Source organism: Lontra canadensis, unplaced genomic scaffold (assembly GCF_010015895.1).
Source record: "Lontra canadensis isolate GAN:19392208 unplaced genomic scaffold, GSC_riverotter_1.0 scaffold85, whole genome shotgun sequence".
Taxonomy (NCBI): domain Eukaryota; kingdom Metazoa; phylum Chordata; class Mammalia; order Carnivora; family Mustelidae; genus Lontra; species Lontra canadensis.
The window spans coordinates 3,307,365-3,320,474 of record NW_022631079.1 but is presented as its reverse complement, the minus strand read 5'-3'; the positions used below and the strand labels follow the sequence as shown (position 1 = coordinate 3,320,474).

General features: G+C 34.2%; 1 protein-coding gene across 4 annotated transcripts in view; it reads right to left on the bottom strand.

The window, feature by feature from the left end:
- The window catches only part of PTEN (phosphatase and tensin homolog), an 86,284-nt gene that overhangs the window by 57,351 nt on the left and 15,823 nt on the right, over positions 1-13,110 (bottom strand). For 3 of the 4 annotated variants that reach the window (XR_004385662.1, XM_032883031.1, XM_032883028.1), the window contains exon 2: positions 3,118-3,202. Coding sequence is in view for 3 of the 4 variants with exons in the window: in XM_032883031.1 (XP_032738922.1) it covers positions 3,118-3,202 (85 nt within the window). In the remaining variant the exon portion in view is untranslated. Of the gene's footprint in view, positions 1-3,117; positions 3,217-13,110 lie in introns of those variants that run through there. The other variant, XM_032883029.1, reaches the window with a different exon arrangement.

The following is a 13,110-nucleotide window of genomic DNA, read 5'->3' as shown; positions in this document are numbered from 1 at the left end:
TGATTTATTAAGTACAGAACAGTTCTTAAGCTATGTCGGTTAAACACATAATGCATCATTTTGTTAAAGGCTACTTAGATTTATACCAGATAACACATAAATTAGGGTAATTTCAATATTAGCCCAGGGGGATAAGATTACCACACATATCCAAGAATAATCAATTATCTGAATAAAACATTGTTTCAAATTACCAGCTGGTCAGAGCAAGAGCTTAATGGCAGTAAAGGAGGGGAAGAGAAGGTGGGAATAAGAGGAAAAGAAGAAAAAACAATGTGGGAAGAGTTAGCTCTTCATCTTCCCTTGTTGAGATGTCCTTGTCCTGACCTGTCAATTCTTATTATTAAGCCTAACATTTGCAGTTAAGATAGTAAAAAATTCCAACTTGGTTCACTTCTCCCCCACTTTCTATTTTTTTACATTAATTCTTAATCCTAGGAGGTAACCTCAAAAGGAGAAGTTAAATATTTGTCGCTTGAGTACCTCAAGTATAAAATTTCACGTTGCCATAACAATCCATATCCCAAAACAGTTAAATACTGCATAATTTAAGCATACAGGCATTTGCAATTTCAGTTTCTTTTACTCAGAGCAAAGATGTACAACACCAACAAAATCTGAACCTGGAACAGTATTTCTTGTTTGGGGGAAAATCATAGGAAAAAACATGGATTTAGAGAAGTAAAAATTTAAATAGGGCAAAGGAAAATCCAAATGGAAATACGTTTAGGAGAAAACTTGTAAGAAGATAAAAAGACACGCTTTTCATTATCACTTTATCATCTTTGAACCAAAAAGAAATCACTACTGTTTATTACTACTATTTCCCATATTGTGGGAACCAATCAAGGAAATGAATCATTTAGGTATTAGAGAAGGCCAATCCCTTAGAGAAGTTAATCCTCTTCTTGGAAATTATTTTACTTCATAGGGGAAAAGCTACAGCTACCTTCCTGATGACTGTTCATCCTTTTTCTCATAAAAGAAGTGGAGTGGAGTGAGCAAATGAAGCCAACGAAAGCCTCAATACCCAGTCACAAAACTGGGGGGGTGGGGGGGGCAAGACAAGCCAGGCATGCACGGCCTAGCTATTCTACTCAGATCATTCTTCGTCATTTACAGGCTACCACCCTTGCCAAAGGGTGACAAGATCATTTGGCTAAAGCAACTGCTGGCTAAATAACAAACCATACACATAAATCTTTTTAAGGAATAACAGATTTGAAAAAGACAAAAGCTAGATAAAATAGATACATTAAAGTAGATAGAATAAACTTCAACTTTGGTTACTATCTCACAAATTAAATTTGTGAATCTTAATTCAGTGGCATAAACGCGGGAGTTGCAAAGTTGGAAGATGAAAGAACAAAGCACTACCGGCACAGTATTTTCTTGGTGAGACTATCAGTCTAAGGTCTGAAAATGAAATGTGCTGATTGGGAAACCGAACTTTATCAGTAACTTAAGATGATCCATCAGCTTCAGTGACTTATTCACAGTCAGAAGAGAGCAAAGAGAGCAAGCATCCCAGATAAACTCACCATAAGGAGGCCCTTACAGTGACCCAAAAACCTGTCCTCTATCCAGAGTATTCATACTTTTTCCACCTAAGTACTAAACTGATCTGATTAAGTAGTACTTGGTTGAATACAGAATTATATAGTAGTAATATAAAACAGATCAACCTGCAAGGCATTTCATCTAGGTCCTAAGGGGGCTTGATAAACACTCCTGCACTACAGGAGATGCACTGCTCATTTTCCAGATTCTCCATCTCTCTCGATGCAAAATTTACACCCGTCATTCTGTTTTCTGTCACCCTCTGTGTTTTCTGTAGATGTGTATTATCACTGACTAAGCCATATCAGGCTATTGCTCTCGTGGATCTGATGTTATGCATCCTTCCAACTGTGTCCTGCCCAACCATGAGAAGACACATTTATTTCCCTATTTTCAAATTCTTAAACAGTACTTCTGACAGCCCCATGTACCTCTAACTGTAATAGAAACTACGAAAAAGTAGTCTGGTTTTTCTGTACTTTTTGTAGATACTGATACTGATTTTAAAATGCTGAACAATTTAAACACAACAACAGTCCAACTGAACACAACTCAACACTGCGAAATGTAAATATATACACTGGTTCAAAGCAAATTGTTAAAAATTAACCACTACAAAACAACTTATGGCTAGCTCATAATAAGGACACAGATAGGTTCATATACTCAATTATATAAGGATTCTACATTTGCATAATGCTTTACAAAGTGCTCTCCCATTCAAGATAACATTAATTCTCATCAAATATTTAAATTGAAAGTCTCCAAGAAAGAGATTTCTCTAAGAGGATAAACGAAATAATCCAAAATTTTAAACTTTAAAAGCCATTAAATTTTCTACTGATGTTTACAGTTAATTTTTCATACATATATATTTTTGCTTTGAAATGAGAAAATATATTAAGACTACAACAGACACAAATTCCTTCTCTCATAAAATATATCACATACTCTTAGGTTATACATGTATTAAAATTATTTAAATCAGTCTTGAGAAATACAGTTTCAAGCTGGATAATAATTACACTTAGAAAATCATGCAAGTTTACAAAAGAGACAAAGTCAGGCTTTGGTTTGCCCAGCAATTCCTGTCCAGATACTCTGTACCAAATTACTTCTTCAAATGCTTGTATACTTATGCTCCATTATAAACTGTTCTATGTAAAAAATGCATGGTATCAGTTATCTCTACCTTAGAACGAATAAATTTAAGTGACTGAATACACTCAAGGATTTAAATCTAATCCCCAATTATGAAATAAAAGACAAAAACCATAGTGTAACTGAATCCAGGACTTAAATTGGTAAGAAGCCTTCAAAGGAGTTCAGGAAATCCTATTACATACACCTAACCATGACAAAGGTTAGTTCTTATCAAATGAGCTGTATCCCATTGAGGTCCATTAAACAAACAAAAAGCAGTTATAGAGCACCAACGTAATAAAAATAGAGTTTACATCACAAAGCACATCATTTTCTAAGACTTAGAAATCTTCTCTAAATGAAAATATAGCATGAATACATCAATATTTGAAACAGAAAATTAAGAGTTCTTACCTTACTACATCATCAATATTGTTCCTGTATACGCCTTCAAGTCTTTCTGCAGGAAACCCCATAGCAATAATGTTGGGATAAATATCTGAGTACTTAAGTTAAGGAAACATCTGAAATATACAACAATGCAAACTACATGTACATGTTGTAAAACATTAGCTGATTATAAAAATCACTATACCTATGCTAGTAAAAGGATGTCAAATGTATTTATTTATAAACCATCATGTGTAATTAAAAAACACGGGTACATAAATTAATTCCCAAAAAAATCCTCAAAATAATTATATGGCAAAATAATTTTCAAATCTCTCTACCTAGTATATTAAAAGTAAGTACATAAAAATTAAGGAAAAAAGTAACTTCCACATTTACTCTATTTAGGCCCACATACATGAAAAACAAAAACCACAGACTTTATAAATCAGAACTGAAGTTACCTTGGGACAAAAACCAAGTATCAAAATAAAAACAAAAATAGCTACACAACTTCTCATTTTTCATTGTTATAAAAGGCACCACAACATAAAGAAAAGTAGATACAATTAAGAATTAGGAAGCCAGATTTAAGACCTGGCTTATGCCGCATCCCGTTGTATAACCTGGACATGACTTAATAATCTTTTCAGGCTTCAATTTCCTATTCCACAAGATTAGGTTGAGACAACCACAATGATCTCTTCCAAGTCCTTGGTATTTGTGACCTGGTAATACTGAACTAAGGTAGAAAGTTTTCCTCATTCACCATCAAGGTAGTCAACATTTAGCATGCCATTCTATTTACTTATGTTACACACTGTAGTCAGCATAAAAACAAACTTCTGTGTTCCAGAAGAATCTGTATCAAACTAAAAAAACAAAACAAAACAAAAAATACCAACCAATCTACATTTCTATGCATTTGTCAATAGTGGCAGACCTCATTTCTCCCCGAGTACCATTATTCCTCTCTCTAATCTCATGATTTTTCTGAGATGGACCTTCCAAAACAGCCAAGCTGATCTGCCCCAAGCCTCCCTTCAACACCATCCCTGAAGTTCTCCGCCTACCTACTCCTGGACCCCATTTGATCTTCAAGTACAATCCAAAATTCACCAAATCCAGTGCCTTTTTGTAGATCTTTTTTCATCACTTTCGGATGCTTTCACATTGTTGAGTTAATTTCGGTATTATTTTCAGTTGAAAAATAATTATCAAGTTACTAAAAGCTTTTTAGAATTATTTTTTTAAAAGGTTTTATCCATAGTTTTACCACACACTGATTGGACAGACCTAAAAATATTTTAAAGGGAAAAAAAAAAAAAAACAGGGGTGCCTGGGTGGCTCAGTTGGTTAAGCATCTGCCTTTGGTTCAGGTCATGATCCCAGGGTCCTGGGGTAGAGCCCTGCGTCAGGCTCTCTGCTCAACTAGGACTCTCTTTGTCCCTCTCCCTCTGCCCTGCTCATGCTCTTTCACTATCTGTCTCCATCTCTCTCTCTCAAATAAATAAAATTTTAAAAATAAAATAAAAACCTTTCATTAAAAGAAAAAAGACCACACACAACAGCATATACAATATGCTACCTTTTGTACAAAAAATATTTTCTTTTTGGATAAAATGAGTAACATATACACACATTTGCCTGAATCTGAATTTCTCAGCACACATGTGCATTTGCACACACACAAATGATAACTGAGAAACCAATAAAAATGTTTGCTTCATGGAGAAGGGGTGGCAAAGGGGAAAAACATACACTAAAACCAGCAACAAACAAATCCAATTAAATATCAAATTGGTAACCAGGAGATAGAGTTTATTTCACAGGAGTTATCTGGCTACTGCAAGTTTACTGTACTTCTTGGTAGGAAGCACTGTAAGAACAAAAAGAACTACAAAGAGGGGCTCCTGGGTGGCTCAGCTGGTTACACATCTACCTTCAGCTCAGGTCATGATCTCAGGGTCCTGGAATCGAGCCCCACACAGGGCTCCGTGCTTAGCAGAGGAGTCTGCTTCTCTTCTCCCCATGCTCATATTCTCTCTCATGCTCACTCTCTCTTTCAAATCAATAAAAATCTTAAAAAAAAAACAAAAACTACAAAGAAATTTTAAACTACTTCTGTGAGTTTGTTTTTACTATTATCAGTATTGATATCCTCAAGCTTTTTTCTTTATACTGTAGAAAAAAATAATGAAATTTTACTAATGATTTTATGATTTATGATTATAGGTATAAAATCAAGAAATCAAGTAAAAACATTAATTAGAAATATCAATATGAACTCATGTTTATAAAAATCTATGTTCTCTAGGTCTTTTCACTGAAATGGCCTAAAAGCATATCAATCTTAGCAGCAAACAATCCCTAGATGGACCCAGACTGCATCTCTAGTATTTAATATATTAAAAGGTACTAAACTTGGAACTACAGTTGATGCCAGGTCTGTGGCAGGAAGGTACAAGATGAGTCTGGGATATTTTTATGTGCCAGGAGACAAGGAAGGTACTCAGAGATAATGGTCTCTATCAGACAGATATAGGAGCTAAAATGAAGGACATCCCAGGACCTAAAGCTCTAACAAACTGAGTATCAAAAAAACAATTTAAATGGTAGTAAATTAAAACACCCTAAATAAAATTAAAACCCTTGAGTCTATATAAAGACACTCAAAAGAAAAAAAGAACAAACTATTTTTCATTTATCACCTTTTGAAGTGGCTGTTAGAACAGTTCTTTCTCTACTCTGAAAGTAGGAAAAGGGGGAGATTAAGTATTTATGCTACTTTTCCTGTAGGTTCTGTATTTCAGGACAACCAAATAGCACCATTTCATACAGTAAAGATCTACTTTACAGAAAAACATTGTGTTAATAAACACAAAAGAACAGAACTTTAAAAATCATATTTTGCAAACCCTAATAAATTTATTGATTTAGGCAAGGATCAACAACTGGTTCTAAACCAACAGGTTAGTGGATGATGAAGAACTGAACTTTTTTTCTTAAGAGAGCCAAAGCAACACCACCCAAAATACCTTCTGATGTAAGGAGACCAATGTAATTGATCAGCGGGCAGAAAAGACTGCTACCACCCAATTTCAGTGATCAATCTGAGCATCACCAAGGAAGTTAAGCAGAGATCCTATAACTTTCTGTGTGATACAATATGAAGGACATAGCATCACCTATGATATCCAAGGTATCTTCAACCTGAGAATCAACGAAGTATTTAGATATAAGTTTTAATTTACATTAAATACAAGAGATAGAAAAACGAGCTAAATGACATGAGAGAATAAACTGGACAAATTCAAAAGGTCTGAAGCATATGACCCAGTCTCTGCTCAAATGTCTTTTTAAAAGGCAAGGAGGGGAGGAATGGGTATCCCTTATTTTAAAAGACTCAAGGGTCAGGGTGCCTGGGTGGCTCAATCGTTAAGCCTCTGCCTTCGGCTCGGGTCATGGTCCCAGGGTCCTAGGATCGAGCCCAACATCGGGCTCTCTGCTTAGCGGGAAGCCTGCTTCTCCCTCTCCCACTCCACGTGCTGTGTTCCCTCTCTCACTGTGTCTTTCTCTGTCAAATAAATGCATAAAAAATCTTCAAAAAAAAATTTTTTTAATAAAAAAAAAGACTTAAGGATTATAAGAGCCAAGTTCATAGGTATAATGCTATCTGGATATAGTTCTAGACAAACAAGCCATAAAGAACATTTTTGAGCCAACCAGAGAAATTTGAAAATGATCTGGGCATTATAGGAGATAAAAAAAATGACTGAAATGGAAAAGCACACGTTATTGACTAAAAAAAAAGTTTCAAAAGAGAATACACAGCATTATGCCATAATCGAGTAAGAATACATATATACCCATATAGATATATGTAGACAAAAAGATTACAAACTAAGGTACTAAAAGTAATCATCTCTAGGTGGTGGAAATATATATTTTTCTCATTTTTGTTTTTTATTTTCTGTTGTTGATACAATGCACCTGCACTATTTCTGTAACAGATTTTTAAAAATTGTTTGCTTTATAATTATCTCCAGGTCTATTTACCAAGTATCATGACAAAATATTGTTTTATCCCACGTGACTTAAATTCAGCTCTGTATGTAGTTTTAAAAAAATGATGAATTTCTATCTATCTATATATATGTATATACAACAAATATGTAATGAAAAAAGATTTAAGTAGCATTTACTATGTGGCAATTTTGTCACTTTAAGAATATATAAATTCACCCCCAATCTCAAAGGGTTCTTCTACTATGGAGACTCCAAAACTATTAGGATTATCATTTTTAACATTACAAATAATCGCTGTCATCTATTATTCTCACCTAAGAAAGTAGTTCCACCTAAAAACATAGCTCAATTCGAAGAACTATGTTCAATTATCAAAATGTTTTGGGTATTATGTCCATTCATGAGAAAGAAAAAAAGAGAGAGAGAGAGACTGGAGGCTCAAATCAAGCCTATAGCAGTAATAATTCCTGAAAGTGAATAATCTTTACTTTGTAACCCTGTCTTGGGAGCACCAACATATAGAAAAAAACACTCAGAAGACAAACGAGGCAGCGGTAGGGACCCAAAGCAGTGGCAGTTTCCGCCAATCCAAAATTCCTACATAAAAAATTATAAATAGATATAAGTAAAAAATTTTAAGTTGAATTTTTCTGAGCAATGCAACAGCAAAATATTTCTTATTCAAAGTAATAGTAATTACTGCTCCTAACGAACTTTTCAACTGAATGCTTAATTTCAGTAAAGACACTAGTATGATTTTCAGCCTTAAAGAAAAGCACAAGAGTACAAAGCCCCTTGAAATGCAGTCATTTTAACCAGGACTAAACTCCAATGTATCCTTGCACTATGAATACTAATAAAGGAGAAAAAGTTGCAAAGAACTTGGTTACCTTAAACAAAACCATTTGTCTCTGATTATACATAAATAGGAATGTTATATACTCATTAAAGTAAACTCAGTTGGCCCCCTTTCATTCACTTAATTATTCAAACACACAGTGAACATTCCGTGCAAGGGGCAGTGAGAGCAGAGGCTAAGTAAGCAAAGACTATTGCACTGGAAAAGTCCCTACTCTGTCAGGGAAGACAGACAGACACACAGACATGCAACGGTGCCACATGACTTATATTCTACTGAATATAAGACCAAAATATTTTAAGAGATAGAGAGAGAGGGATTAATTCTGCAGGGGCACAGATAAAGCTTCACAAAATAGGTGATATGTTAGAAAATCCTTAAGAAGTCAGTCAGACATCAGTAGACAGAAGAACAAACAAGCAATTAGAACACTTCAGGCAGGGGACAGAACAGGGAGGAGGAAATACATACAACATTAGGAAGCAGCAAGCAGTCCAGTGTGGCTCACACACAGAGCTGTATGGAGAAAGCAGGACAGAAGACTGGATTTAGTTTGAAGGACGCTGTGAGAGGGAGTTCAATTTAACCAGACATATAAGGAATCAAAGACCAGAATCGGAGTGGGGGTCTCTTACAGAGCAACAATCCAATGCTTCCTTTACATAGAATCTAGACATCCAGTCTTTTGAAGGTTTCATTTTTCACAGATTCTCACCTTTCTTATTCACAGTTTGAGATTTTACCCAAGACTTTAACCTCCATCATAAGTTAGAAAGATGCAGAGAACATGTGCCACACTACAGGAAATACATTCCCATTTAATCCTGGCAACCCTACAAGGTAATATTCCCATTTCATGAATGACAAAATTGAGGGTCAAAAAGACTGGGTCACTTGCATTAAGTTCCACAGCCAGTAAATACTGAGTTATGATTCAAACTGGTTAGGTACATAACCCAAAGCCCAGCTTTTTATACCATGCTGCCTCATAAAAGATTAAGATTTCCTTATATTTCCAAATCAGTAACAAAAATATAAAAGCTTCAAAGGAAGCAGGTTCAAATGAAAGTGAATTTACTAATCAAATGTTAAAGCTGAAAAACTTCTAAAAGAATACAGAATCACTGGAATTTCCAAAACTGAGTAATGAATGATAAGACACATATTTCTTATGACAAGAATTATACCAATGCATGTCCAATTTGACTTTTTTGCTTTCTAATGTTAAATTTCTGACATACTTTTTTTGGACAATTTAAACCAAATAAAAATAACTGAGAAAACTATATATATTTCTAATACAGAATAGTGTTAACTTGCAATTACCGGATATACTTTCGAATAACAAGGAGAGTGTTTCATATGAAATTCTCATCTAATTACTTATAAATGCTGTGCATAAAGAATTACACTAACTAGATCAATGCAGGAAGCCAAGTATTTTTGCCATCTAGTCATCTACTCGCAGGCAATGTGGCAACATGGTTAAGAACATATGCTCCAAGAGCCAAGCTGCCTGGATTTGAACTCTAGCTTCACTTACTAAGTAATCTTTTGCAAGTTACCCATCTTCTGTGTAAAATGGGACTGGTAGAAGGTAACATTTTATTTTCTTCTCTGTTTAATTTTTATTCAAGCTTTTATTTAAATTCCAGTTAGTTAACATACAGTATAATATTAATTTCAGGTGTAGAAATTAACCAGGTGTAGAAATTAACTGTATGTAGTTAACTGTATACTAACTGGAATTTAAATAAAAGCTTGAATAAAAATTAAACAGAAAAGAAAATGTTACCCTCATTAAAAAAAAAGTACTTATCACATAGGGTTGTGATAAGGATTAAATGCATTAACATATGGAAAACAACTAGAACATAGGGATAGCTGTCTATCAGTTAAACAAATGGGACAGACCTATACCATTAGGGCTTACTATAACTATCTGGGTTTTTTTTTTTCCAATGACACTCTTTATTTAATAACCTAATCCTTCTAAAGAGCATCAAAGCCTAATAGAAACCTTAACTCTTTGAAATCTTGACTATAGCAATTTGCCATTTAAGTATTTAACTTCAGAACAAATGTAAAATATTCCCAAATTTCCCAAAGGGAGCAAAACAAAAGACTGCTTTCCCCATGTTATCAGTGGCTACATGAAGTAAGCAGAGAGGGAGAAGGAATTTCTGTTGGCCCTCAGAGGGACAGCCACCACTGCTATGGGAGATCTGCAGACACAAACACATGACGTTCAGTACACGACTTTCACCCCACCTCTGAGCAAACATGTTCAATTTGTTTGGTTTTAATTAAGGTATAATTTACATACAATAAAACACAAGATCTTAAGTGATTCATTGATGAGTTCTGATAATCATACATATCATGTTGGAGAGTCTTGATTCAAGTGCTGCAACAATCCCATCTCAACCATAGAATGCTGACCGCAAGAAAGAAAATAATAAATGGTAATTAAGTTCTAAAGCCTGTCCACAGAAGTCAATTTCACCAATAATAGAACTGACACACTACAAAATGATGCAGCTGCTATATGAGCTAACTCAATTTTTACTGGTTGTTCTTAACATCCAATCCTGACTTAAAACACTAAAAGTATATTCTAAGTTACACCAAATTAACAAAATGTCTTTGGAAAAAAACATGTGAGCTGAGATTTCATATTTACCTTGTCTCAAAATTTTACTTGTACCCAAATTAATGTGGTTTGCACTACAAATTTAACTAGAATTTTCAAATAGAGAATAACCAAAAATAGCTCCTTAAGCCTTATTTTATGTGTCCCTGAATACAGTCTTATTTTAAGTACAATTATTAAAAATAAAGCACTTCTGAAGTTTCTTTGTAGTACTACTCAACATAATATATAGATATACTTATCCCCAAACAAGTTATAAACTAAAATACCAGTATACAGTACTAGTCTTCAAACCAGTAACACCTTTTTCCTGCCACCATTATTTTAAGAAAAATTACTTCCACAGATCACATATAAGTTATTTTAAAAATACTAGTTAACTGGAAGCAGTAACATACATGGAACGCAGATGGCAAATAGAAAGTGACATGTAGATTACGGAGGTAGTGATCAAAAAGCAGTAAGAGCAAACCTGAAGTTGCCTAGCTCCTAAGAGGAACGGACGTTGAGCTGAACGGCAGCAGGAATGAAGGAATAAAGTCAGACTAACAAGAGGAGACAAGAAGAATCGAAAGCTAGTTAGTAAATACCAAGACTGCACCACTTAATTCTATTTTCCAGGAATTTCTGGAGATTTTCCCCTGCTTTCTGTCAGGGCTATCAACCAACAGATGCTTAAGGATCAGGTGAGGGGAAAAAAATTCAGCCACTGATTCATAAGCTACATCAGGGCTACACTTTTTTTTCCAACAAATTTTAACAAGTTTAAAATTAACAGTTTCCATGTATGTCACAGTTATAGCCATATTAGCAACTTCACTAAACAAATTATGCTTTAAACAACTGCCACTCATAGACTTATACGGGAGTCTCATTTAATGTAAGATTTTTTATTTCCGACTAGGTATTCTTTTTCTCTATTAAATGTGTAAAATGTTTGTATCTGGTTTCTAAATTGAAGATTCTTATTGGTAGGAAAGCAGAAAAAGGAGTTCCTGATTTTTCCAGTTGATAAAGTGCTAATTGCATTATTTGAGAACAATTTGTCCTAACATATAAAGCATATAATCATTCCTGTACAGAGCAAATTAATGCTGCCTAAAATCTGATTTTCTAAAGTGAAAAGGGTGCATAAGCACCAAAGCCTAAACTACAGAAATATTAAAAATATTTCTCAAAAAAATACAGAAAACTACAGAAATATTAAAAATACTACTCCAAAAAAAATCGGGATTTTTAAGAATAAAATATAGTGGTCAGAAACAGCACAGGACACAGGAACGTTTAAATATTCCCTAGGTGCCAGGCCTGCACTAAAATACTTCATGCATAATGTCGTTTATTTGTTTTTTATTTTTATTATGTTATGTTAGTCACCATACAGTAAACCATTAGTTTTTGATGTAGTGTTCCATGATTCATTGTGCATAATGTCATTTAATAAATAGAAGACCAAAGTTCCATTCTCAGCTTTGCAACTTAAAAGCCTATGACTGCAGGTAAGTTACTAAGTCTCTGGGCCTCAAATATTTTTGTTTCTTTTTTCTGCAAAATAATGATCCTAACACCTGCTGTAATTTCTTTATTGGTTGTTTCAAGGATCAAATGCGGTATCTGGAAATATCTTTAAAACTATAAACTGCAAAGGGCTATTACAATTGTAATAAGAAGTTGTTATGATTTGAGGTTGCATGGACTAGAAATATCCTGTTATTTAATTTTAGTTTCAATGTCTCATTACAAGGCAACTCAATATGATGTTTTTATAAACAAATTATAAAAGAAAAGAATTCCAATATATTCACTTAAATCCACTTTAGCATAAATTTTAGGTTCCTTTTAACACTTCTAAATTAGCTGCCCACAATGCCAAACCAGAAAGGAAAACTGACTGCCAAGTCATTTATGAGCTCTACTGGAGCTTTCTCTTCCTCCAAACAATTAGGACCTCACAACTTTCTCTAAGATTGTTACATTATACCAAATTGCCTTGACTGAAGAGTTTATACATATTTTTGCTTTGAAATGAAGTTTAGATCTCACTTTCTGGAGTTCTTTTTGTTGCTGTTGTAGTTTCGTTTGTTTTAAGTAGGCTCCATGCCCAGTGCAGGGCTTGAACTCACAAACCTGAGTTTAAGGGTCCCATGCTCTACCAACTGCGCTAGACTTAGATCTTACTTTCTGAAGGAAAATACCACATTCTTCAAAGGTAACATCAAGAATTGCTAGTAATTCTTCTACTTAGTAGCAATACCATAAATTGGTTCATTTGGCACAAAATCTGCAATCTGCAACAAAGAGCTATCAAACTGTTTTACCTTTTATTCCAGAAACCCCACTCTAACAATGTCCACTAAGAAAACAATGTAAACTATGCGAAGGCAGTCACAATATGCTATTTATAAAGGGAAAAAATGGAAATAATCCTAACACAGTACAGTAAGCAATGCCTGATATTTAGCCCAATGAAATGCTA